Consider the following 24,057-nt stretch of genomic DNA (forward strand, 5'->3'; position numbering starts at 1 on the left):
CGGATTGAACTCAATACAAATGTCACGCCTGACCAGAGAAGGTACAATGCCCCAATGGCAGCCCAAGTTGCTGCTATCTGGATGGAGGGGAACGATCCACTGAGATGTTTTGATAGGAGTGTGGTTGTATATGGAAGGATGAATTATCGTCCACAATATATCCGAGCATACCATGGTTGTTATGACCCATTAGCTTATCCTCTATATAGCCCACGAGGGGAAACATGATGGAACAAGTTTATGCCGTACAACGCTGATCCAGTCACTCAACCATCGGTAACCCCAGCTTCTACTAATGTTAATTACAGGAATGAGGGCACTACTGGTGCTTATCAAGGTATTATTTCTACTATAATACTCCTATGGAATAATTATATTGTAGAATAATTTCTACTATAATATTCCTACTATGGTGTAAGTATATATTAAAATAGAGATCTAACATTTTTTATATATGTTGCAGCTGATAATTATAACGAAAATCAGGCAAAAGAAGGCGACAATGACGTACAAGAAGGTGACAGGCTAAGTAGAGTTGCTGATGCAGCACAATCTTAAAGATATGTGATGGCACGAGAAAACTATTGCTTCAAGATGCAAGTTAGACAGGGACTTTTTAATATTTTATTATTTGGAGGATGTCTTTTCTAGCAATGGGTTGTAGATATGTATATAAAGATTGAGTCCATGAGGCTAGATTGGCACTCTAATCCTGAGAACCAAAAGCTTATATGGGCATAGCTATACCAGGTAACCACTCAAATTATTTTGTTTATTTGTTTATGAACTTTGCAACCTTATTACTATCTTTTTCTAATGTCATACGTACTTAATTGTATTTTAGGGACTGGTTGATGTTATCTCTGCTGGAGAGACCCAGGGTTCTAAGGTTGGTAAGAGAATTGTGCTACCAAGATTATTCCCAGGATGCGATCGAGACATGCAGCAAAGGTTCCTTAATGCTATGGCTATTGAGCAACGTTTTGGAAGGCCTGATTACTTCATCACCATGACATGCATTCCCTACTGGGAAGAGATAACAAGCAATCTCGAACCTGGGCAGGAACCACAAGATAGGCCAGAACTGGTTGCAAGAGTGTATAGGGCAAAGTTGAGAGATCTAAAAATCTTCTGATCAAGAGAAAGTATTTTGGTGATGTTGCAGCATACGTTCATGTTACCGAGTTCCAAAAAAGGGGGCTACCACATGAGCATTTCCTGTTGATCATGAAGTCAGGGAGTAAGTTGACAACCCCAGATGCATATGATCGAGTAATTTCAGCGGAGATACCAGACAAGGATAGATACCCATAGTTGCATGATCTAGTTATCAGTCATATGTTGCATGGACCATGGGGCGTGCTAAACAAAAACTACGCGTGCATGGTGGATGGAGAGTGCCGCTTTCACTATCCTCGACAGTTCTGTGAGGCAACCCAACAAGGAAATGACTCATATCCAACATACAGGAGAAGGGATGATGGACGTCAAGTAAAGATTAGGCGAGCAGAGTTAGGTAACAGGTGGGTGGTGCCCTACAACCTTGGTCTGCTCATGAGATACAACTGTCACATAAATGTTGAAGCATGCTCGAGCATTAAAGCGGTGAAGCATCTATTTAAGTACATATATAAAGGCCATGACCAAGCATCATTCTCGGTAAATGAAGATCAACATGATAGAGATGATGGTGTCATCAATGAGATACGACAGTACAGGAATGCTAGATACATATCTCCACCGGAAGCTGTGCATAGGATATTTGGTTTCCCAATGTTTGGAGTCTATCCTATTGTATTCAGCTCCAACTACATTTGCCTGATATGCAATCTATGACATACAATGAGGAGGAAAACCTTGAGGATGTTGTCAATCGCCCAGGTTCTATAGGACCACACTTACCGAGTATTTCAGTAAAAACCGCGAAGATAGGATAGCAAGGAAAATATTATATAGAGAATTCCCAGAACACTACCGTTGGATCAAAGGGAAAAATGTGGCAAATAAGGAAACAAATGTCAGGACAGATAGGACAGATTGTCTATGCAAACCCTACTGAAGGGGAGAGATGCTTCCTAAGAGTTCTACTGAATCATGTGAGAGGTGCAACATCATATGAGGATTTGAGAACAGTGGCTGGTGTCACCTACTCTACTTTCAGGGAAGCATGCGAGAAAAGAGGGCTTATCGAGATAGACAAATCAATCGACGACTGCTTGACTGAGGCCACCACTTTTTAGATGTCATGTGCCTTGCGAAGGTTGTTTGCTACCATTCTTGTCTTCTGTGAGGCCACTAACATACTTGGACTATGGGACAAGCATAAGGACGCTCTCGGTGAAGACTTCAGACGGGACAACAACAACACATCTGTAGTGGGGCAAATGGTGCTCAGAGACATACGGGATATGGTTCACTCAATGGGGAAAGATATCAGAGATTATGGTTTGCCACCTATTTGTGATGAGGGTCAAAGCTCCAATGACATGATGAAAGAGGTTAGAGAGGAACAGAACGTCTCTATAGACCAAGAACACTTAGATATTTATGAATCTCTTAACAAGGAACAACATGAAGGGTTTGATGAAATCCTTCAGCATATCTGTGCTAATAAGAGCCAAGTTTTTTTGTAGATGGTCCTGGAGGCATGGGCAAGACGTTCCTATATAAGGCCCCCCATGCTAAAGTTTGGTCCGAAAGATTAATAGCCATTGCAACAGCCACATCTGGTATAGCAGCATCGATATTGCCTGGGGGACGCACTGCACACTTAAGGTTTAAAATTCCAATTAAAATTGGGGACAACAGCATGTGCAGCTTTACGAAGCAAAGTGACACTGCAGAGTTGCTTCGTAGGGCATCTTTGATTATTTGGGATGAAGTTGCCATGACCAAGCGTCAGTGCGTCGAGACACTTGATAGGTCCCTATAGGATATTATGGAATGTGGTTTGCCATTTGTAGGAAAGGTCATGGTATTTGGTGGCGACTTCAGATAGGTCCTTCCTGTGATCACACGTGGGACAAGAGCACAGGTAACTGATGCAACATTACAAAGATCCTATTTGTGGGAGAAAATAAGGAAGATAAGATTGTCACGTAACATGAGGGCGTAGTCTGACCCTTGGTTTTCAAATTACCTGCTACGAAATGGAAATGGAACTGAGGAAACGATTGGAGATGATTATATTCGCCTTCCTGATGACATTGTGATTGGTTTTACTGACACGAAGGTAACTGTCAACAAACTCAATCAAGATGTTTTCCCGTCACTTGTAGAACATGCAACATCAGCCGCCTATATGAGCTCCCGTGCCATTCTATCAACCAAAAATGAACATGTTGATAGACTGAACGCAATGATGATTGAGAGGTTTCCAGGTGAGGAAAAAGTTTACAAGAGCTTTGACACTATTGTTGACGATCCTCAGAATCACTTCCCTATTGATTTTTTGAACTCAATAACTCCAAATGGCCTCCCCCACATGAGCTAAAGCTAAAAATCAATTGCCATGTGATTCTTCTCCGCAACCTAGATCCTAACAACGGATTGTGCAATGGAATAAGGCTTATGGTCAGAGCATTGCAAGACAATACAACTGATGCCGAGATTGTTGGTGGACAGCATGCGCAGAAAAGGGTTTTCATACCAAGGCTCCATTGTCTTCCTCGGATGATATTTCTCTTCCTTTCAAGTTCAAGAGAAAACAATTCCCAGTACGGTTAAGTTTTGCCATGACCATAAATAAATCGCAGGGACAAACCATCCCTAATGTTGGGATCTACCTTCCAGAACCCGTGTTCTCGCATGGACAGCTCTATGTTGATTTATCAAGGGGAGTGTCAAGATCAACAACAAGAACTTTGGCTAAACCAAAAGAGGAATTGGATCCTACAGGGAAGAGCACCAAGAATATTGTTTATAAAGACATCCTAAACTGGTGATTAACGGTGGGTATACTCAAATCATTTTATCAGTCCTCATATAAATATATATTGCTAGGCAGGTGCTTGATTTTTTATATATGTTTGGGCATGTTGGTAAACTATTTTATTCACTGTGCATATTCATCTAAAATTTATTATTTTCAGGCGCAATGGAGGGGCCACTCAGGGTTGTCGGGCACGCTTCAATTTCCTCAGAGGTCAACACTGACTTTGCCATTAACTTGATGCCTGAAATGCCAAAGTTGAGCGAGCGCATTTCAATTTCCAAGTCATGTTTAAGGACTTAGACAGAATGTAACTTAGATGGTTAATGCGACAAATAACTTTTATTATGCCTTCTTATGAAAAGTGTTTATCGGATTGTATACATGCTCAAATACAATTGTGTGAAAATTGAACTATGGAAATAAATCATTGTTTGGTTGTTTTCATGTACATCCCCAAGATAAAGCCATGGTGTTAGCACGGGCATTATACTAGTACTATCAGTAGCCGACTTGGCACAGGTGCTCGCATTTTCCTGGATTTATTTCAGGATTTTTAACGGCGCTATGCTTTTAGTTGTAGGCGACATACCCATCGACAGCGATGCGTTTATGGTGACTTTGTGAATCTCGGGATCTACCAGCTCAGTCCTTCGGAGGTGCTCATAGGGGTATAGTCTACGTGTGTATATTCATAGGGGTGAGTGTGTAGTGTTGTGAACGTGTACGTTGTACTTTGTAATTTAAAAAAAATACAAATTCCGGGAGGGAGGGAGTCCGTCGAGACATGATTGACCCGGGTCCCAACCTCATCGCTCTCTTTGCAAGCTCGTGCGCAGCCGAGTTGCAGGATCAGAATGTTACAAGTTTTGGGACAATTAAAATGATCAAGGAGAAGAGCATGGAGGTCTTGAAGAGGCTCCCACCAAGCGCTAGATCCCTTGCAGGTGTTGTGAAAGCTTCCTTCGGTTGGCACGAATCAGTCTCTAGCTCTATCTGAGAAATGCCAAAGTGTTCAGCTGCCTCCAGAGCCTGCTGACAGGCCATCGTTTCTGCCATAAGCGCGTCGTGAGTCGTGTCTAGGCGTCCGGCACCAGCTAGGATCGGCTGACCTTCGTGGTCTCTCACCACGAAGCCCCACACCCCAGCCTTTGTCTCCTATATGAAAGAGCCATCAATATTAATCTTCAGATACCCTTGTGCAGGTGGCTTCCATTCCCGTCGTTGGACTAGAACCGGTCTCCCCTGGCGACTGCCCATCTCCTGAATATCATTCACCAAGTGTCATCACCATCTACATGATCGGACACAAGGTTGATTGTTGAGCAAGTCGAGTAGAGCATGATCTTGGAGCCAGTAGTTCTCTTCCAACCTTGGAGCTTCGTGAATGTTGCTTTGGATGAAAAGTCATTATACGACCTCAGTTCACACGAGGGCATGTAACAACAACTGACATGTTGTGGACAATGTCTAGATAATGTGAGCCCATAATTGGTCAAAGATGAGGCGCTTGCGAATGAGAACAGATCAATTTCAGCAAGGCGTGGCCACGTGTGGGATGGGTCGTGCCAACATATGGGGAGGAGAAGGGTCACAAAGTCGAGAGTTCGCAGTTTGCAAGGGCCTGGGTTCATGGCTAAATGGCTAAGAGACCCACTATGAGTCTATTACCCTGGTCGAACTGTATCATGTTTTCACTAGATCCAAGGGTTAGTGGATTAACTAATTACGTGGCCTTATCTGCTGCTCACTGTTTGGTCCAGTCCGGAATACTCACAGTAGAGATTAGACTAATAATGTTGGTCAAAGATAACAAATTTTGAATATGTATCCTCTTATATTTTAAGGTATAATGAAGAGTACTAAATTTGTTCAAGTAGGTCACAGTGTGACTTTGCTGTATTTTACTAAAAATAGTACTAGAGAGAAAATTTAAGGGTTGCATGCCCCATGATTTACGAGAGGTCTGCATGTCCTGCACTTCTTTTGCCTGACACCAAGACAACACGGAGTACCTAGCACGAATCTATTTGTGGCAATTGAACAAGTGTTCGGCAACAAACAAGCCGGCCAGAGATCTTGGTGGGGAGTCGTACCTCCATGTCTAATTTTCTTGCCTACGCCACCCATAAATACGCAGGCAGCTGCTGCAACCCACAACAACAATCACCACGCACATCCCTCTCCCTCCCGCCCTCTCGATCGATCAAGAAATAAGGAGAGTTACGCCTGCTAACTTGTTAGGTCACCAATAGCCACTACTATATGAATCAATTTGCGCAGCGTGGCCAAAATGGGCTCCGTGGCGGGCACCTCTTTTACCCGCCATGGTTAACCGGTGGAAATGTCCATGAGTTTGCACCTCGCTGTCTCGGTGGGCTACACAGTCTGGACATTTCCACGGCGAAAGAGTTGGTGCGAGTAGCAGTGCATCTGGAGTGAGCTCTTCGACGCCGACGACGACAGCACCACCGGTGAATAAAGATCCTTTAGGAGCACCCGGCTCCTCATCATCTTCAGCAGCAGCTGCGCCAGCCGACAGTGACAACAGTTGTCGTGATTACATCATGGTGGATGATCTAATGCAAGACATGGCCGATGAAGCCGGCGACGGTGGGGATGGTCAGGATACTGTGAGCCAACCCGAGGATGTGCAGCTTGTTGAAGATCTAGTCAAACACTTCGATGAAGACGACATTGTGTTGGGTTGCCCAAAGTGGTTGGAGAATTTCAGAGAGTTGAAGCAGGCGGCAGTTGATCCTCTCTATAAGGACGGCGGCGATTGTCCGAAGGAGTGCACGGTGCTCCGTTTTAACCTCCATATGTTGATGTTGAAGGCTCGTCATGGTTGGTCTGACACTAGCTTCAATGAGTTGTTAAGCTACCTTGCCACCACGTACCCAACGGCTAACAAGGTGCCCGCCAATACTTATCGGGCCAAGAAGCTGATCGGCCAGTGGCGATGAAGCTTAGAAAGTTTGATGCATGCCCTAACCACTGCATCCTGTATTGAGGCAATGAGTATGAGAATTTGACGAGTTGTCCGCACTGCGGCTTTAGTCGGTACAAGAAAAATGCTGGTTGTTGCGTGGATGCAGAAGACGAGGGAGGCTTGCGGGGTGGTCGGAAGAAGAACAAGAAGGGGGCAAAGAAGAGCAGTGCGGCCAAACAGATCTCGGCTCAGCAGGACGATGAAGAAGAGGGTTACACGCACAGGAAAAGTCCAGCACTGTCGGTGTGGTACCTGCCCGTGACCGATCGTCTGCGTGCAATATTCGGGAACCCGGACGATGCCAAGCTCATGTCCTGGCATGCATCAGCTGACCGCCTAAAAGACGATGGCAAGCTACGGCACCCATCCGATGGCAAGCAGTGGAAGGATTTCGATGAGGCCTACCCGGAGTTTGGCAAGGAGCCCAGGCATATTAGGTTCACGCTGAGTACCGACGGGATGAACCCGTTCGGTGAGCTTAGTAGCTCGCACAGCACTTGGCCCGTCATGCTCACCATGTACAACCTACCTCCCCATCTATGTCAGAAGCATAGGTACCTTATGCTGACCATGCTTATCTCCGGACCGAAGCAGCTCGGCAACGATATAGATGTGTTCCTAGAGCCGTTCATGGAGGAAATGAAGATACTATTTGATGTTGGGGTCCAGATAGTGGATGCATCCCGCAAGGAGAAGTTCACACTAAAAGCAATCATATTTGTCACCATCACCGATTACCCCGATCTCTTCTCACTGTCGGGGTAGATCAAAGGGAAGACTAGCTGTGTAATTTGCATCGATGGAACCTACTACACTTACCTTAAGGGATCCAATAAGATGGTGTACACGAGGCACAGACGGTTCCTCGCCAAAAATCACAGGTATAGAAGAAGTATTATGAACAAATACTTTGACAATCAGGACGAGCCGCAGCGTGATCAACCGACGCAGACTAGTTGGGGGACAAAGGTGTATGAGATGGTCAAGGACATGGATCAGGTGGAGTTTGGAAAGAAGAAGAAGCCGCCTGATGAGGGGCCCAAGTAGACAAGGAAGCGAAAGCGGGACCAGACGGAGGAAGTCCCCGCCGCCGTTCCTTTCAAGAAGAAGTCAATTTTCTTCAAGTACCTGTCGTATTGGAAAACACTGAATACACCCCATGCCATCGACTGCATGCACCTAGAGAAAAATGTCTTCGAAAGCACGATCGGTGTCCTGCTGGACATCAAGGGCAAAACAAAGGATGGTATCAAGTCACGGACGGATCTTGTCAATCTGGGCATCAGGCCGGACCTTCACCCGGGACCGCCTCAGAACGGTAAAGTCGATATCCCGGGTGCGGCCTGCAACCTAACGCAAGACGAGAGGACGGCTTTTCTAAAGTTGCTTAGGGGTATCAAGGTGCCGACTGGTTTCTCTTCCAACATCAAGAGCCTGGTCTCCATGAAAGACCTCATAATGACTGGCTACAACTCACACGACTGCCACGTCATGTTGACGGTGTTCCTACCAATTACGATTAGGGCTATCCGTCCAGAGTACGTGAAGATGGTCATCACACGGATGTCATACTTCTTTAACCGCATCACCTAGAAGGTCATTGATAAGGCTGAGCTGCCTGCCCTAAAGGAGTTCATCGCGGAGACCCTTTGCCAGCTCGAGATGTTCTTTCCACCATCTTACTTTGATAGTATGCCACACCTAATGATGCATATGGTCGATCAGATCCATCAACTGGGCCCCATGTACCTACACCAGATGTGGACGTACGAGCGGTTCATGTCCACCCTCAACAGATACGTCCATAACCGCGCTTACCCGGAAGGCTCTATGATTGAGGCATACACAACGGAGGAGGCCATGAACTGGTGTATGAGGTACATAAAAGATAGGAGGGTGATTGGGCTGCCTGTCCATCACCACGAAGGCAAAACCTCAGAGATGGGGTGCACAGGTCGAAAAGTACGCACCGATGTGGCAAACCGAACGGTGCAAGAAGCTCATTACAGCATCCTTCATCGGTTAGTGAGCATGGAGAAATACATTGAAAAGCACCTGGAAGAGATCCGCGCCGCTAATGACGGACATCGCATGGAGGCATGGGTCCAGAACCATCACAAGAGCAATTTCATAGAGTGGCTCAAAGAGCAACACATACCCCTTGAAGGATGCCCTGATGAAGATACAGAGACCGTTAAGAGGCTTGTGTTAGGCCCATCCAGCCAAATCACCACGTGGCAAGGGTATGACGTCCAGGGCTGCAGGTTCCACACGAAAGACAAGGACAAGAAGAGCTTGGCACAGAACTGCGGTGTTCGATACGAGGGCGAAGAAGAGTCCACGGGCCAGAGGAGGCAATACTATGGGCAAGTCGAAGAAATATGGGAACTTGACTACGGCTAAAACCTACGCATAACCGTCTTCCGTTGCCAGTGGGTCAAACCGAATGCGGTTGCAGTGGACAGTTATGGGCTAACCACCGTGGACCTCAAAAGTATCGGCTACAAAGATGACCCGTGGGTACTAGCAACCAATGTCGCGCAAGTGGCCTACTATATATATGCAGAGGACCCAAAAAGGCATGTGGTTGTGTCCGGAAAGCAGCGGATTGTGGGAGCTGATGGGGTGCAGAGTCCCGAACAATACAACAACTACGCAGAGCTCGAGCTTTTTACCGATCATCCAAAGAAGATCAAGGCCGTCGAGGACCGATTCAACAAGTCCAGGATGATGACATGGGCCCGCCCCGACGGTGAGAAGAGGACGGTGAAAGCACCTGCACCAAAATGATATATGTATCCCAGAGACATATATGTAATAATATAGTTCGATCTATTGAAGACAAGGTTTGTAACTTATTATTAATTTCATGGAACCATACTACTCTACTAGTACTACTGAATCTACTACTACTACTATACAATACTACTCTACTAGTACTACTCAACCTACTACTACTATCTATTGTACTAATACTACTGCGACAGTAAGATCTACATAGTGTCATTCAGACTATTTCTAACAAAACATGAAAACATTGAAGACAAGTTTGAGCTCCAGTAGCCCATTTGATCAAGCAAGAGGCTCAATTCTTGGTATGCCTGTGAAGATCTGAGATCCAAAGAATAGTGGACTATAATGCAGTTTCTTTTTTTTATTCAGCCAATAATGCAGTTAATACACATCCAAAGATGTTGAAATCTTTTTATCTATTTTTTCACCCAGTGACTTGATCAATTAACTAGTGCTTATATACAGCCAAATATGTTTCTTTGTAATGTTTCATTTGATGGTGATGCATCAACCGTGCAAAGCATATGCAACTGGGGAAAAAAGCATAATAGATACCAAAAAGGACAGTACAATACCCAATCAGGAAGGTAAAGTCAGAATAGTTTGTCTTTGGTTATACAGAGGCAACACCTTATCTACTCCATAAGAATAATATAGCCAGAGGCAAATTAGTGCAGCAGTATTAACCGTGGCGGGCACGTAACAGCGCCCGCCGCGGTTAATAGATTAATCACGGCGGGCAGTGTAACGTGCCCGCTGCAGTAAACATTTACCGCGGCGGGCGGCTTATATTGCCCGCCGTGGTTAATCAGTGGCTATATATGTGACCCTGCCCCCGTCCTCCTCCCCCGTGCCTGTGCCCCGCCCCCGTCCTCCTCTCCTCAGAACCCTTGCTCCGGCCGCCGAGCTCCTCCGCGCTAGGCCCCGTCCCCGGAACCCTAGTGCCGGCCACCGAGCTCCTCCACGGCCACCGCACGCGCCCCCCGCCCCCATCCTCCTCCCCCGTGCTCGTGCCCTGCCCCCGTCCTCCTCTCCCCGGAACCCTTGCTCCGGCGCCCGCCGAGCTCCTCCGCGCTAGGCCTCGTCCCTGGAACCCTAGCGCCGGCCACTGAGCTCCTCCGCGGCCACCGCATGCGCCCCCGCCCCCGTCCTCCTCCCCCGTGCCCGTGCCCCGCCCCATCCTCCTCTCCCCGAACCCTTGCTCCGGCGCCTGCCGAGCTCCTCCACACTGGGCCCCATCCCCAAAACCCTAGCGCCGGCCACCGAGCTCCTCTGCGGTCACCGTCCACACACCGGGCCCCGTCCTCCTCCCCGGTCACCGTCCCCGTCCTCCTCCCCGGTCACCATCCACACGCTGGGCCCCGTCCTCGGAGCACAGACGGGCTCTAGCCGCTACCTCCTCACTTGGAACCTGCTGCGCCCAGGCCGAGGTAAGAACTACGTAGTACCTTGGTTCTGTAATTACAATGCTATTGAAATTTTATTCATTTGGGCCCCTCTGTCTCCAAAGCTCAAATTTTATTCTTGTAGTAACTGCTATATTTTCCCCATCTGAAATGTAATTAGAGATTCACATTTGGGCTATCCTAGCTTTCTCTAGGTTCCACTATGTTGTTCTGTCTACTGTGAAAATGCAAAACTGTCTTTCCTTCAGGTATGATGAGGAGTCTTCTAATTCTGCTGTTAACTTAGTGTTTAAGGCAGTTTTCAGTTAGGGTCTGTTTCATAGAGCTCTTAGAGCTGTTTCCAGGCTTAATTATAAATTATATGCTCATTATGCCAAGCAACTTTGAATATGTAGTCACATAATTACTATGTTGAATCTTAGCCAGTTGTGCCTGGCATTAGCCTTGTTGTAGACATTGTTTTGGACTTTGAAGGATTTGATTCTAGGGTGAACATATTTTGTGTCCTTTACTTGTTGGGTCATTGCAACGACATGCACATGCAAGTCATTTTATTTTGGAGGTGTTGTTTTTTGAGAGCCTTCATCGCGGTCCAGGTGCTACTACAGTGGTAAGTAGAATTGAAAACCACGTTGTGTGTTGTACCACGTTGTACCTTCTCTAGTTTTCATAGGTTGTGTACACCTTAGCTGTGTAGATGATTTGAGTAATCTTATTATAACTGTTAACTTGATGTAATTGTCTATGTTCAATAAAAATGATTTTTATGAACAAAAATAGATAAATAAAAAGACCTATGTCATTAGGAGATTAGTAGGGGTAAATTTATTCAGAGGTCAAGTGGACAAATCGGTTTGTTTGGAGTTGATCTATTTGAAATATGGCCAGCCCAATAGGAAAGTGGCCTGGACTTCTGATTCGACGGGCTAGGACGATGGATTAAAAGCGGGCCGCTTTTCCCAGCCCAGTAGATCTCGTAGTCATGTCCTATCGGACGGCTGCGGCCTCGATCGCTGGCCGGATAGCAAGCACGAGGGTTTCTATTGCGGCGGGGTTGTCTACTGATTATGGCCCGACTCAGTTCTAGTTGTGCGAGTAGTTGCTGCTTCGATACGCCTATGTTCGTGAGCGTAGTTAGTGTGCACAAATTGAAATTCTGCTGTCTTTTTAACAATCCCCTTTACAGGCTTATCTCCAATAGGGTTGAGCTGTTTCCATATTTAGCTAGAATTTGTGACCTATTTATACAGGGTTGTCTCCAACAGCATTGAATCTCAACAGCATTGTCTACAAGAATAAAATTTGTAATTACATGCTGCCTATGATGCCAAAGAAATTTGTGACAAAATTCTGAGCATATGCCACTGCCTATGATGCACCTTGCCTTTAAACTGATCACATGCTAAATTTGTGAGAATTTTGAGATGAATTGGTCACTCTGCTGTAATTTCTAGTAGTATACTACTACTACTGCCTACTACTTTCTCTACTTAATCTATTCCTATACTGTCTGCTACTACTGTCCTCCTATACTACTCCTATACTACTACTAGTATACTACTACTAGTATACTACTTTCTAGTAGTATACTACTACTACTGCCTACTACTTTCTAGTAGTATACTACTACTACTGCCTACTACTTTCTAGTAGTATACTACTACTAGTATACTACTACTACTTCCTACTACTACTCCCTCCTCCTCTACTCCCTCCTCCTCTACTGCCTACTCCTCTACTCCCTCCTCCTCTACTGCCTACTCCTCTACTCCCTCCTCCTCTACTGCCTACTCCTCTACTATGCTCTTGCTAACTAAATTGAGCAGTTCCTCTACTACCTACTCCTCTACTGCCTACTCCTCTACTATGCTCCTTTGGGGCCGAATTTTGAAACTATCTTGATGGCTTTTGTTTGGTATTTGCAATGATGATTCTACTCCCTCCTCCTCTACTGCCTACTCCTCTACTATGCTCTTGCTGACTAAATTGAGCAGTTCCTCTACTACCTACTCCTCTACTGCCTACTCCTCTACTATGCTCCTTTGGGGCCAAATTTTGAAACTATCTTGATGGCTTTTGTTTGGTATTTGCAATGATTATTCTTTTCACACTTCTAAGCTGAGGCAGTGGCATATGCAATGATGTGAACCCTTTTATGCTGAGGCAGCAGCGATGATGATCGAGTGCCCCCGCTAAACTAGGATGGCTTGTATACTAGATACAAGCAACCAATTTAAAAGTGATGTGATGACAATGGGGCAAATCTGAGCCAACTACTACTACTTTACTACTCTACTTTACTACTCTAGTACTACTCTACTTTACTACTCTATAACTGTGTCTATACAACTGAAATATGTATTCATTGTAGCTTTCCAATGGCGGAGGAACCGATAAGCGAATGGTGCGACCCTACCTCTAGTGCATCATCATCAACTAGCCTCGAGAGCCAAGTGTCCGTGACCCCGAGGCCAACAAAGAAACGTCGTACAGAGGACGAAGATGATCCGACCTACCAACCGAGGGACGACGAAGTCAAAAATGCGCGGTCTCCAAACCCTAAACAGATGCCGGTGGTGCCTCGAGAATTGAATTTTGAGGAGGAACAAGTTAGGGACAAAGAACCCCCCGCTCCATCTCCAACCACTTTAGGCAAGTCTAGGGGTCAGAGGACAAAGCTGAGAAGGGGGGAACACGCGAGGCACCGAAGGGAAATCCACGGCGAAGTCCATGTGATCCATGAGGTGGGACCAGAGGGAAACCCGTTGTCGCCACCCACGGTCCTTGCCAAGTTTAGCAACTAGGTGGCATGTATAGTCAAGGACAAGGTGGAGATCACTTGGGAGGAGTGGAACAATGTCCCGGTCGACTACAAGACACATATCTGGGGTGAGGTGACGAGGAGCTTCCATTATCCCGAGGACGCCGATCTTGACAAGTGCAGGGAGTGGGTCATGCACGTGGCAGGAAGAGCCTTTAGAAACTTCAAGTCCATGCTGACCAGGTACTACCTGAAGCTAGGCAAGTCACACTGTGTCAAATACACTATGGTGAAGGAACATCACTAGGAAGAGTTCTGCAAACAAAGAACAACAGAAGAAGCAAAGGCAAAGAGCGCCAAGTTCAGCGCACTCGCGAAGAACATGCACCCCCACCACTTGGGCATGACTGGGTTTGCTGGTAAGAGGCCCCAGTTCCTCTAGTGCTAATAACTTTTCTTTGCCATAATATGGTACTAACATTTCTATCCCAGGCCGAGATCACCTTTCCATCTATTTCCTGAATCGGATGACTGCCCCGGCCATTACGAGCATGGGAAGTTCATGATAACCAAGGCCCAACTCGTCGATGAGGAAAGGTGGGAGACAAGGAGGTTTCATCTCTAGTACATGGAAGCGGCAAAAGCTGGCCTGCATGGTTTTCTAGTCAAGGTTGTGGCGGAGTACTTCCACTTTCCTGGCAATGATGTAGAACTCCCCGTGGACTTCCACGACATGTACAGACTACTGCAGGAACAAGACCTTGACATCGCCCAAGTCACCTTGTTCTCTATGTAAGTGCTGAATTGCGAGTTTCACATATCACCTGCCTTTGAATCGGTCAAGACTACTTATATATGCCACGATGGCTTGTCCTTGCAGGTTGATGGCCTATATATCCAAGGAACTCAAACTTGATGTTATCTATCTATCTCCAATGCATATTGCTCAAAGAATCATCATTGGTTACCACCTAGATGACAATCATCCAACCATAAAAGACTTGACCAAGCGACAGAGAGAGGCGCACAGGAAGAAACTGATGGACAATGAGAAGTTGAACATTTCAAGATACATACTAGGAGCAATGAAGAAGATCAGGGGAAATGGGTGTATCCTAGCTGCCTACCACTTTGGGTAAGTCGAAGACATGCCTGTAGATATAAGTGGGTAGCTAGCTAGTATTATTATTTCTCGTTGTAACATGTATTTTGTTTCAATGGCGTAGCCAAGGCCTCGAGGGTCACTGGGTTACATTTATCATCTACCATCAGGATGGCAGGGCCTGCGTATTTGATTTGTTGACAGTGCCAAACTTAAAAGGGTACAAGGCCTTTGAAGATTACCTCAGAGTGTAAGTGACTGAACTGTCTTCTCATATGCGTTCTAATGCCCTGCCTAATACTAGTACATTTCGTATAGCGCTTATAAGGAGTACGTGAAGGATCCCGAATGCTATGATCGAAGAACAGAGAAATTTAAGGCTAAGCATAAGAACCGCATCAAAATCAGACGCAACTTTCCGGTAAGTATTTGAAAGGTTTAATTGTGCTTTTCATTCATATGCGTTCTAATACATGTGTTGTAATACTTGTGTATCGATCATGCAGTGTGTCAAACAACCGGTAGGATCACGAACCTGTGGCTTCTACGCCTATGAGTTCCTAAGGGTGTGCAAGCAGTACAGCAGCAGTTGGAGGGTGCTCAAGAATGGATTGAACTGGTCGAGAGACATGCAGAGCACCCAACACAGCTTCAAGCAGACAAAGGTGGACATATGTAAGTTTGCTTTAGACAAATGCGTGCTTGAAGGGGGCACGTTCTTCAATGAGAACAGCCTGCTAACGATTTTACCGGAGTACGAGAGCCTGAGGAAATGGCCCACGATGATGCGTCCGCGGGATTACACCTTAGCGCATGTATAACGACTTTAATATGTAAATGTAATGAATTAACGATGACAAGAACGACTAAGTGAATGTATATATGTATATTATCTCATGTGTAATGACTGCATACTTTTTAAGTTTAATCTGTGAAATCTGTATGTGATTTGAATTTGAATTTATATGCCTGCTGTATTTTATTTGAATTTATATGTCTGCTGTATTTTTTTTAATTCAGGAAATAATTTACCAAGACGGGCAAATAATAAAGCCCGCCACGGCTAATGAACATAACCGCGGCGGGCCACAAAAGGTGTCCGCCGCGGTAAAATAATTTACCGCGGCGGGCGGTGTAACGTGCCCGCCGTGGTAAAAGTATATTTACCGCAGCGGGCACGTTACACCGCCCGCCGTGGTAAATCGGTTAACCGTGGCGGGCAAAGCCGCCCGCCGCGGTTAAGCCACGATTTACCGTGGCCTCTAGGCCGCGGCGGACGGCTTTGCTCGCTGCGGGAAACAAAAAACGTCCGTCTCCAATAAAATTTGTGTAGTAGTGGGCCTCCTCGCTCTCCTTCCTGCTCGCCATGGCCGCGCTAGCAGCATTGCTGGCTGTTGGATCGTGCGGCACCCTACTGACCTGGACGGTCGGCAAGGGCTCTAGTTCCACCCGCCTAGTCCTCGTCGCCAACGCCGCCATCTCTGAGGTGTCAGTCAAAGATAAGAGCGCCACAGAATGGCCGTCTCTGAGGTGTCAGTCAAAGATAAGAGCGCCACAGAATGGTCGGACGACCTCAAGGAGTCACCAGCCAAGACATTTACACTCGACAGCAAGGTACCGATCAAGGGGCCCATCTCCGTCCGCTTTGCTGTGAAGGGTCGTGGCAATCGCACCACTGATGACGTTATCCCTGCTGGCTTTAAGCCTGGCTCAGTTTACAAGACTAAAGAACAGGTTTGAGTAATGGGCACATCTGCTATTTGAGAGAGATTTTGCATATAAATAAGCAAGCCAATAATTCATTGACTATGGTTATTTTGTGGTAGACTACCGCAAAATACAGTATACTATGTTCTCCTCCCGCGTATTGCTGTAGAGCTATATATACGCACAATTGTAAACCTTTTGTCAAGATGGTTGTGTACGTTTGATTTTTCTAAAGTTCCAATACATGTATATGTCGAAATCAGTGAAGCTTGTTTATCTTATTTAGAAAGCCAGAAATGTCATGAAAATTGCATTTACAATTGTGATTTTTCTTTAACACAAATTGTTCAATAGACCATACCATGTGATGATGGTAGGATACCTACGATATGATAACTGAAGTTGAACATATGATGAGCTTGTTTCTATGTTTATTACACAATGATATGACTAAGAACATGTCGCTACCTTACGTTGTCATACATGGCCCTGTTCGCTTCGCTGAAAAATAAGCCGAAACACTGTTCCGGCTGAAAAAACAAGCTGAAAAAGACAGATTATAAGAGAAGCGAACAGGGCTATACAATTATATATTTAGGGGACAATTTAAAGATGCAGGAAATTGCGAAGGATGCCTTATATATGGGGTGTGAGTGCACCATACATAAGACCCATTTTGGAGTATAAACCCATGGAAGGCCAACATCTAGTTTGCAGGAAACCTGGCATTACTCTGTTGCAATGACCATAACTCTTTCATCCAAAGTCCGGCCCATGAATATTTGATGGAAAGCCAAATGAATCTTTCTCACAGCTTTATTAGGTCAGCAGGCCATGAAATCGTCAAGACATCTTGTTTTTTGTCTTTGCTGGGTGTTGCACCACCTTTTAACGCGCCTTAATCATGCAACTTGGGATGAGGATAGGGAAATCTTTTGCGAGCAAGGAGAGAGTAGTGACTAAGTGTTACATTATGTATTTTTCATAATAGCAGGAGTGCGGAATTCAAATGCCAATTTAAGGTGTTAGATTATGTATTTTTTTATAATGGTAGAGAGGTGCGTAATTTTTGTAATGGTAGAAGTGGGTATTCTTTTAGAAAAAAAGAATAGCTCTAATGGTTATTATTGATGATAATGATTAGAGTCTAACAAATTAAAGGTCAGACTTTTTAATTATTGTGTGAATTTTTTAGAATTTATCTTTTGTTTTGCCTAATGTGTCTCATTGTGATTAACGTGGAAGCTACTTTAAGGCTTCCAATTAGTAATAGTAAGATGTTTTTTATAGTTTATACGGAGTACTAATGCAGTTTACTAGGTGCTTGTTTCATTTTCTAGAGTGTGGGGATCTCTGTCTAGAAATAGTAAGGGGCATATCCCTATTTGGCGAGCATATGCAGTAATCTGATCGAACAATCTACTCCCCCTTTTGGCTTTCCAGGCAAAAATCAAGTAGAGAGCAAAAACAACATTTTTAACCTAAATCCATGAGTAGTTGTGTTTCAGCGCTATGGAGTAACTGTTAGTGCGTGGACCACCAGAATAAGCAGCAGCCGTATGGAGTTGGTTAGTTGATTTATTATCTAAGACTAACAAACGTGCACATGTTTTGCACCCAAACATACACTTTATTATGCGGTTAACTAAACGACCTGTGGCTCCAAGATTTATGAAAGGGTCATTCTTCCGGTACGTATTGGAGTTGAACTCCATACCATTGTTGGATGGATGGACGCATGTAGTTTTAACTGGAAGAGTATGGATTGTGAATTCGGATCATAGAAGAGACAAGAAGAGATGGAAGGTACCTTGAGAAGTTAAAAACGACGAAGAGTCACTTCTCTCGTTAGTTATAGACGCATTCGTGCCAAGCTCGGTGGTACCTGACATGCTGAGGCGGAGGGATAGGGGGATGTCATGACCCAATGGTCGTTCCAATTTTAAACTTTGAAAAAAGACCTTGGAAGCCCTAACTTTTGACAATAACCTCCTTGATGTTCAATGTGGACCCCAAACTTCTCCAAACTATGAGAATCGACTCATTTATGCTCCGAGGTATCTCTCTCTTTGCTCTCTCCCTACAACGATTACGCTCGAAACGGAGTGAGTATCTCTCAACTCTAACCTCGATGACGGATTTCCCCAAAGCAAGCTAGCGGATCCTATGAAAGTCTTCGGTTGCACTGCTTAAGACTAAGTATTAGCAAGTTATTATTAGTTGTTTCCACTGAAAGATAAGAAATACTCTCTAGTTGGATTGAAACCAATGGAAAGATTTAATCTGAGATTTTTTTATTTCATTATAATCGTAGCTAAGAGTATTCATAGACTAAACCTAGGGTTAAATATGTTTTTAGTGCATTCTTTTTGGCACTGTTCATAAGAATACACAAATAAGTTTTATCTCATAAGTATAATGTATTATTCCTATCATAAATTAAGTTCTTTTCTCTAATTAAATTGGAACCAACGGGACAATTTAGTTGGAGAAATTGAAGTTTTTCATTAATTGTGAGAATATGTAAACTAAGTTTAAATAATGGGCTATACTAAGTTATGAAAGAAGAGGTACAAATTTGATTATTTCTCTAATTCTAAGTAATATTTATTTTATCTAAGTGGTTACTTTTGGCCTTCATAATAAAAATGTCTATAATTAAGTTTCGTGCTTTTATTTAAGTGGCTTTCATAGTTGTACTCTGACCAAAGTTGTTAATGGCTATTAATCGTCACGATTTTATTGCTCACTAATAAATTGTTTATTGTCCGAAGTCAAATTCACAAGGCCCATTCTTGTGCATAATATAAAGCTTTTGGACATTCCTAAGGAAGGCTATAAGAAATGTTTGAGAATCCTGGGATTAATCTAAAACTAAAGTTATTAGCCCCATTATTAAATTAAGCTAATTTATTTATGCTTCCGTAATTAAGTATACGATGATCATATGGTAACCTTATTCTCCATTAAGTTATTTTTTGCTAGAGACTTAATAAGTTCAATACGATTGGTTTCATGGCTGAAAGGTCCTAATATAGCTAGAGGGGGGTGAATAGCCTATTTAAAAATCTACAAACCAACTAGAGCAATTTGATTAGTATAACAAATAGCGAAATACAAACTTGCTCTAGCTCTACAAGGGTTGCAAGCCACCTATCCAACAATTCTAGTTGCTATCATCACTAAACACACAATTTGCTATGTCACTACTCACTAAGAGCTCTCACACTTGCTACACTAAAGAGCTCTACTAGATGAACTTAAACTACAAAGCAAGCTCACAATTCTAGCTACACTAAAGAGCTTGCTACAACTAGTTTGCAAGTATATAAATGAGTGAGTAGGGTGATTATACCGCCGTGTAGAGGAGTGAACCAATCACAAGATGAATACTAAATCAATCACTGGGAGAATACCAAAGGGCAAGAGACAATCAATTTTTCTCCCGAGGTTCATGTGTTTGCCGGCACGCTAGTCCCCGTTGTGTCGACCAACACTTGGTGGTTCGGCGGCTAAGAGGTGTTGCACGAACCTCGTCCACACAATTGGACACCGCAAGAACCTACCCACAAGTGAGGTAACTCAATGACATGAGCAATCCACTAGAGTTACCTTTCGGCGCTCCACCGGAGAAGGCACAAGACCCCTCACAATCACCAAGATCGGAGTCGAAGACAATCACCAACCTCTGTTCGACGATCCTCGTTACTTCAAGCCATCTAGGTGGCGGCAACCACCAAGAGAAACAAGTGAATCCCGCAGCGAAACACGAATACCAAGTGCCTCTAGATGCAATCACTCAAGCAATGCACTTGGATTCTCTCCCAATCTCACAAAGATGATGAATCAATGATGGAGATGAGTGGGAGGGCTTTGGCTAAGCTCACAAGGTTGCTATGTCAATGCAAATGGCCAAGACAGTGAGCTTGAGCCGGCCATAGGGCTTAAATAGAAGCCCCCACGAAATAGAGTCATTGGCTCCTCAGTCCACTAAAAAACGGAGCGACCGGACGCGCCGGTCAGATCGACCGGACGCTGGACCCCAACGTCCAGTCGCGTGATGCATGCCACGTGGCCCCTGCTTCAAACGCTGATCGCCCGATCTCAACGGTCATCAGTACATTTAAGTTGTGACCGGACGCGCTGCTTTGAAGTGACCGGACACAGGACCTCAGCGTCCGGTCGTTTCCAGTAAGCATCCAGAGACAATTTTTCACGATCGGACGCGTCCGGTCACCCTTAACTGGACTCACCCAACGTTCGGTCAGTCACCCTCTTCACTGTATGCTGCCACGTCAGCAGGACCGGACGCACCCCATCAGCGCCTGGTCACTAAGTGACCCAGCGTCCGATCGAAGACCGACGCCAGCGTCTTCACTGCTTCCACTGACCGGACGCAGGACCCCAGCGTCCGGTCACTGCGTGACCAGCGTCCAGTGCACTTTATGAAATCCTGTCTTTTCTGTACAGAGCGCCGATGGAGTTTTCAAACCCTTGCTCCCAAGTGCTAAACACAATGTGTATCACCTTCGTGCATGTGTGTTAGCATATTTTCAAGGGTGTTAGCACTCCACTAGATCCTAAATGCATATGCAATGAGTTAGAGCATCTAGTGGCACTTTGATAACCGCATTTCGATACGAGTTTCACCTCTCTTAATAGTACGACTATCGATCCTAAATGTGATCACACTCACTAAGTGTCTCGATCACTAAAACAAAATGGCTCCTACAATTTATACATTTGCCTTGAGCCTTTTGTTTTTCTCTTTCTTCTTTTCAAGTCAAAGCACTTGATCATCACCATGGAATCACCATCATCATGTCATGATCTTCATTTGCTTCACCACTTGGAATAGTGCTACCTATCTCATAATCACTTTGATAAACTAGGTTAGCACTTAGGGTTTCATCGATTAACCAAAACCAAACTAGAGCTTTCAATGGCTTGTGGCTATATATTGACCAACGTTTGTCATTTAATTAATCCTAAGTTGCTTAAGTTGCAAAGGCTCAAGCATTTACCTTCATGGTCATTAAGTTGCTCTTCATTAATCAAAATGGAACCAACAATAAGTTTTGATTGGAGAGAAGTTGTCTCTAGTTAAGATGGAACCAACGAGAAATCTTGGTTGGAGACTTAATGCCATTTTTGGGAGTAAGACATGGCATAGGAATACATTCTGACCAACATTGACTATATTCTTGTGTCATCTCTCTTAAGCCTATTGTTTCTTTTTGTTCATATTGTGTCATCTCTGATCAGCGTAGGATTAACACCATGTTGAACGTTTAATTTATTTACAGTTCTAATGTATTTAAGATTATGTATCTCTGTTGTTAAGTACAACCATAAGTTTGAGTTGTTTTATTATACCCTGACAAAGTATAAAGTGAGCTTGTTGTTTTGAGGTTATGTATAAACATTATGCACATAGAAGTAATCTCCCATTAGCAAAGTGTAAGTTTCCATTATAAAAGTTTTGTTAAGTAATTTTGGGAGCAAAACAAAAGATCATAACTCTAATAATCATGTCAGTAAGGATGAGGGGGAGCAATTCTTCTGTTCAATTACATTAAATTTGACTGACATTGATTAAAAGGTGTGCTAAGATTAAGTTTATAAGAAATGTGCATAGTAAAAACTAAGATAACCTATAGTTCAAGTAACCTCATGAAGTGGATTATATATATACACACTTTGAAATGTGACACGGTTGTTTTGGTTCATATTTCGAGGGGGAGAGATGTAATTTTACATTGATCCACTTCATTAAGTGATTTTTTAAGTTTGATGTGATGGGATGAAAATGGTAAGTCAATAAGTCAATGATAAGTTCATCTCTTTTAGTATCCATCCATTTTGAAGATAATAATAAAAACATGATGGAGTCAAAACAGTGGGCTATTATGGGTCCACATAACCTGACATGGCTCTAAAGGAAAATGATAATAAAGATATCCATGATAAACTAAGAAGATCATCAGTGGTTCTTGTTTGCCATTGATTTCATAATCACAATAAGATGAGCAGAGGTACAAAGTTAGTTAGTTATTTTATTTTATCTTGTTGACGAAGTAAGCATATATAAGAGCTAAAGTTGTTTCTTTTGTCTTCAGTATTACAAAGTTTGTCTTGGTGATGTTTCTTATACTTATTTGAATACTAAGATTCACCAAGACAGAGAAAAGAGAGTATTTGAAATTATTTCATTAGTTGAAAGATTAGTCATACTCCAATCTAAAGTCGATAAGCTTTCCTCGTTAGATATATGCTGACATAAGCATTATATATAAGTATTATAACTAAGCCGTAAGCATTATAATTAAGCTACAAGTATTATGACTAAGTTATTACACCTTAAAGCTTATGACCAGGAGATTGGGAAACATAGTCCATGAATGGACCCTAGAAAGTTATAAAGTAATCTTGTTGTTACGCATATAAAGTATTACTTGCTCATAAATCAGAAGTCTAGTAACCACTAAGTTATAGGTTGCTATAACATTAATTTCTTTTGCAAGAAGCGTTGATATTAAGAAATCCACATAAGTCTTTATGAACACTTTTGCCAAGGGGAGCCATATTGTGGAATGACTTCATCCTAGCTGAAAACTATGGTTAGTGATACAAACTAAATTGTAGCATGTTTAATTAATATAAGTTAAGTTTACCTTATCTTAATAATTAAATTATTATTATTATTATTATAAGTTACTCTTTAGCATAAGATATACATCCCGGAATATGCTGTATAAGTGCAGTTTTTTTTTTGTTCAAATAACATATCAAGAGGTTTTGCCACACCGAAGATAGTGTGAAAGACCAACCCAAAATCAAAGTTAATCATATAAGTTTAAAATGTTGGTGCTCATTAAGTAAGTTTTAAGTGTTTAATATTTAAGTGTTGAGCACCATTTTTAGCTCAAATTATTCCCACCATAGGACTACCTTAAACTGCCGACATAAAGTTCAATGGTAGCCTACCCTATGAGATAAGCGGCCTGTTCGCTGGTTGGTTTCTGGGCTGGTTTGGGCTGGCTGGTGCTGGTTTATTGTGAGAGAAAAATACTGTTGGCTGGTTAGTTTGGGCTGGCTGAAACCAACAAGCGAACAGGGTGAAGATTGAGATGTCAAAATTATGATTCTAGAAGTACAATTTTTTTTTAATGTGCACAAAAGTATAAATGAAAAGAACTGCACAATTAGACCGTAAAAAGGTCACCATAAGACTAAGAATGAACTATTCTGAGATATAGAGGGTGCACTATAGTGATTGGGTTTATTAGTGCTTAATTAACTGTTGCAATAGTTTCATCTTGGTGTATTGTTTATTGAAGAATGGTTTTAAAATACGTATCGTTA

The 24,057-nt window shown here is 43.5% G+C and overlaps 1 protein-coding gene across 1 annotated transcript; it reads right to left on the bottom strand.

Annotated features, from left to right (window-relative positions):
* Nucleotides 1-10,524: 10,524 nt before the first annotated feature.
* LOC136463365 (glycine-rich cell wall structural protein 2-like) lies at nt 10,525-10,896 on the bottom strand. Its single transcript, XM_066462372.1, has one exon. It carries the CDS (start codon nt 10,894-10,896, stop codon nt 10,525-10,527), a length of 372 nt encoding a protein of 123 aa, XP_066318469.1.
* Between the last annotated feature and the right edge of the window lie 13,161 nt (nt 10,897-24,057).

This window comes from Miscanthus floridulus, chromosome 1 (assembly GCF_019320115.1).
Source record: "Miscanthus floridulus cultivar M001 chromosome 1, ASM1932011v1, whole genome shotgun sequence".
In the NCBI taxonomy this organism is placed as follows: Eukaryota; Viridiplantae; Streptophyta; class Magnoliopsida; order Poales; family Poaceae; genus Miscanthus; species Miscanthus floridulus.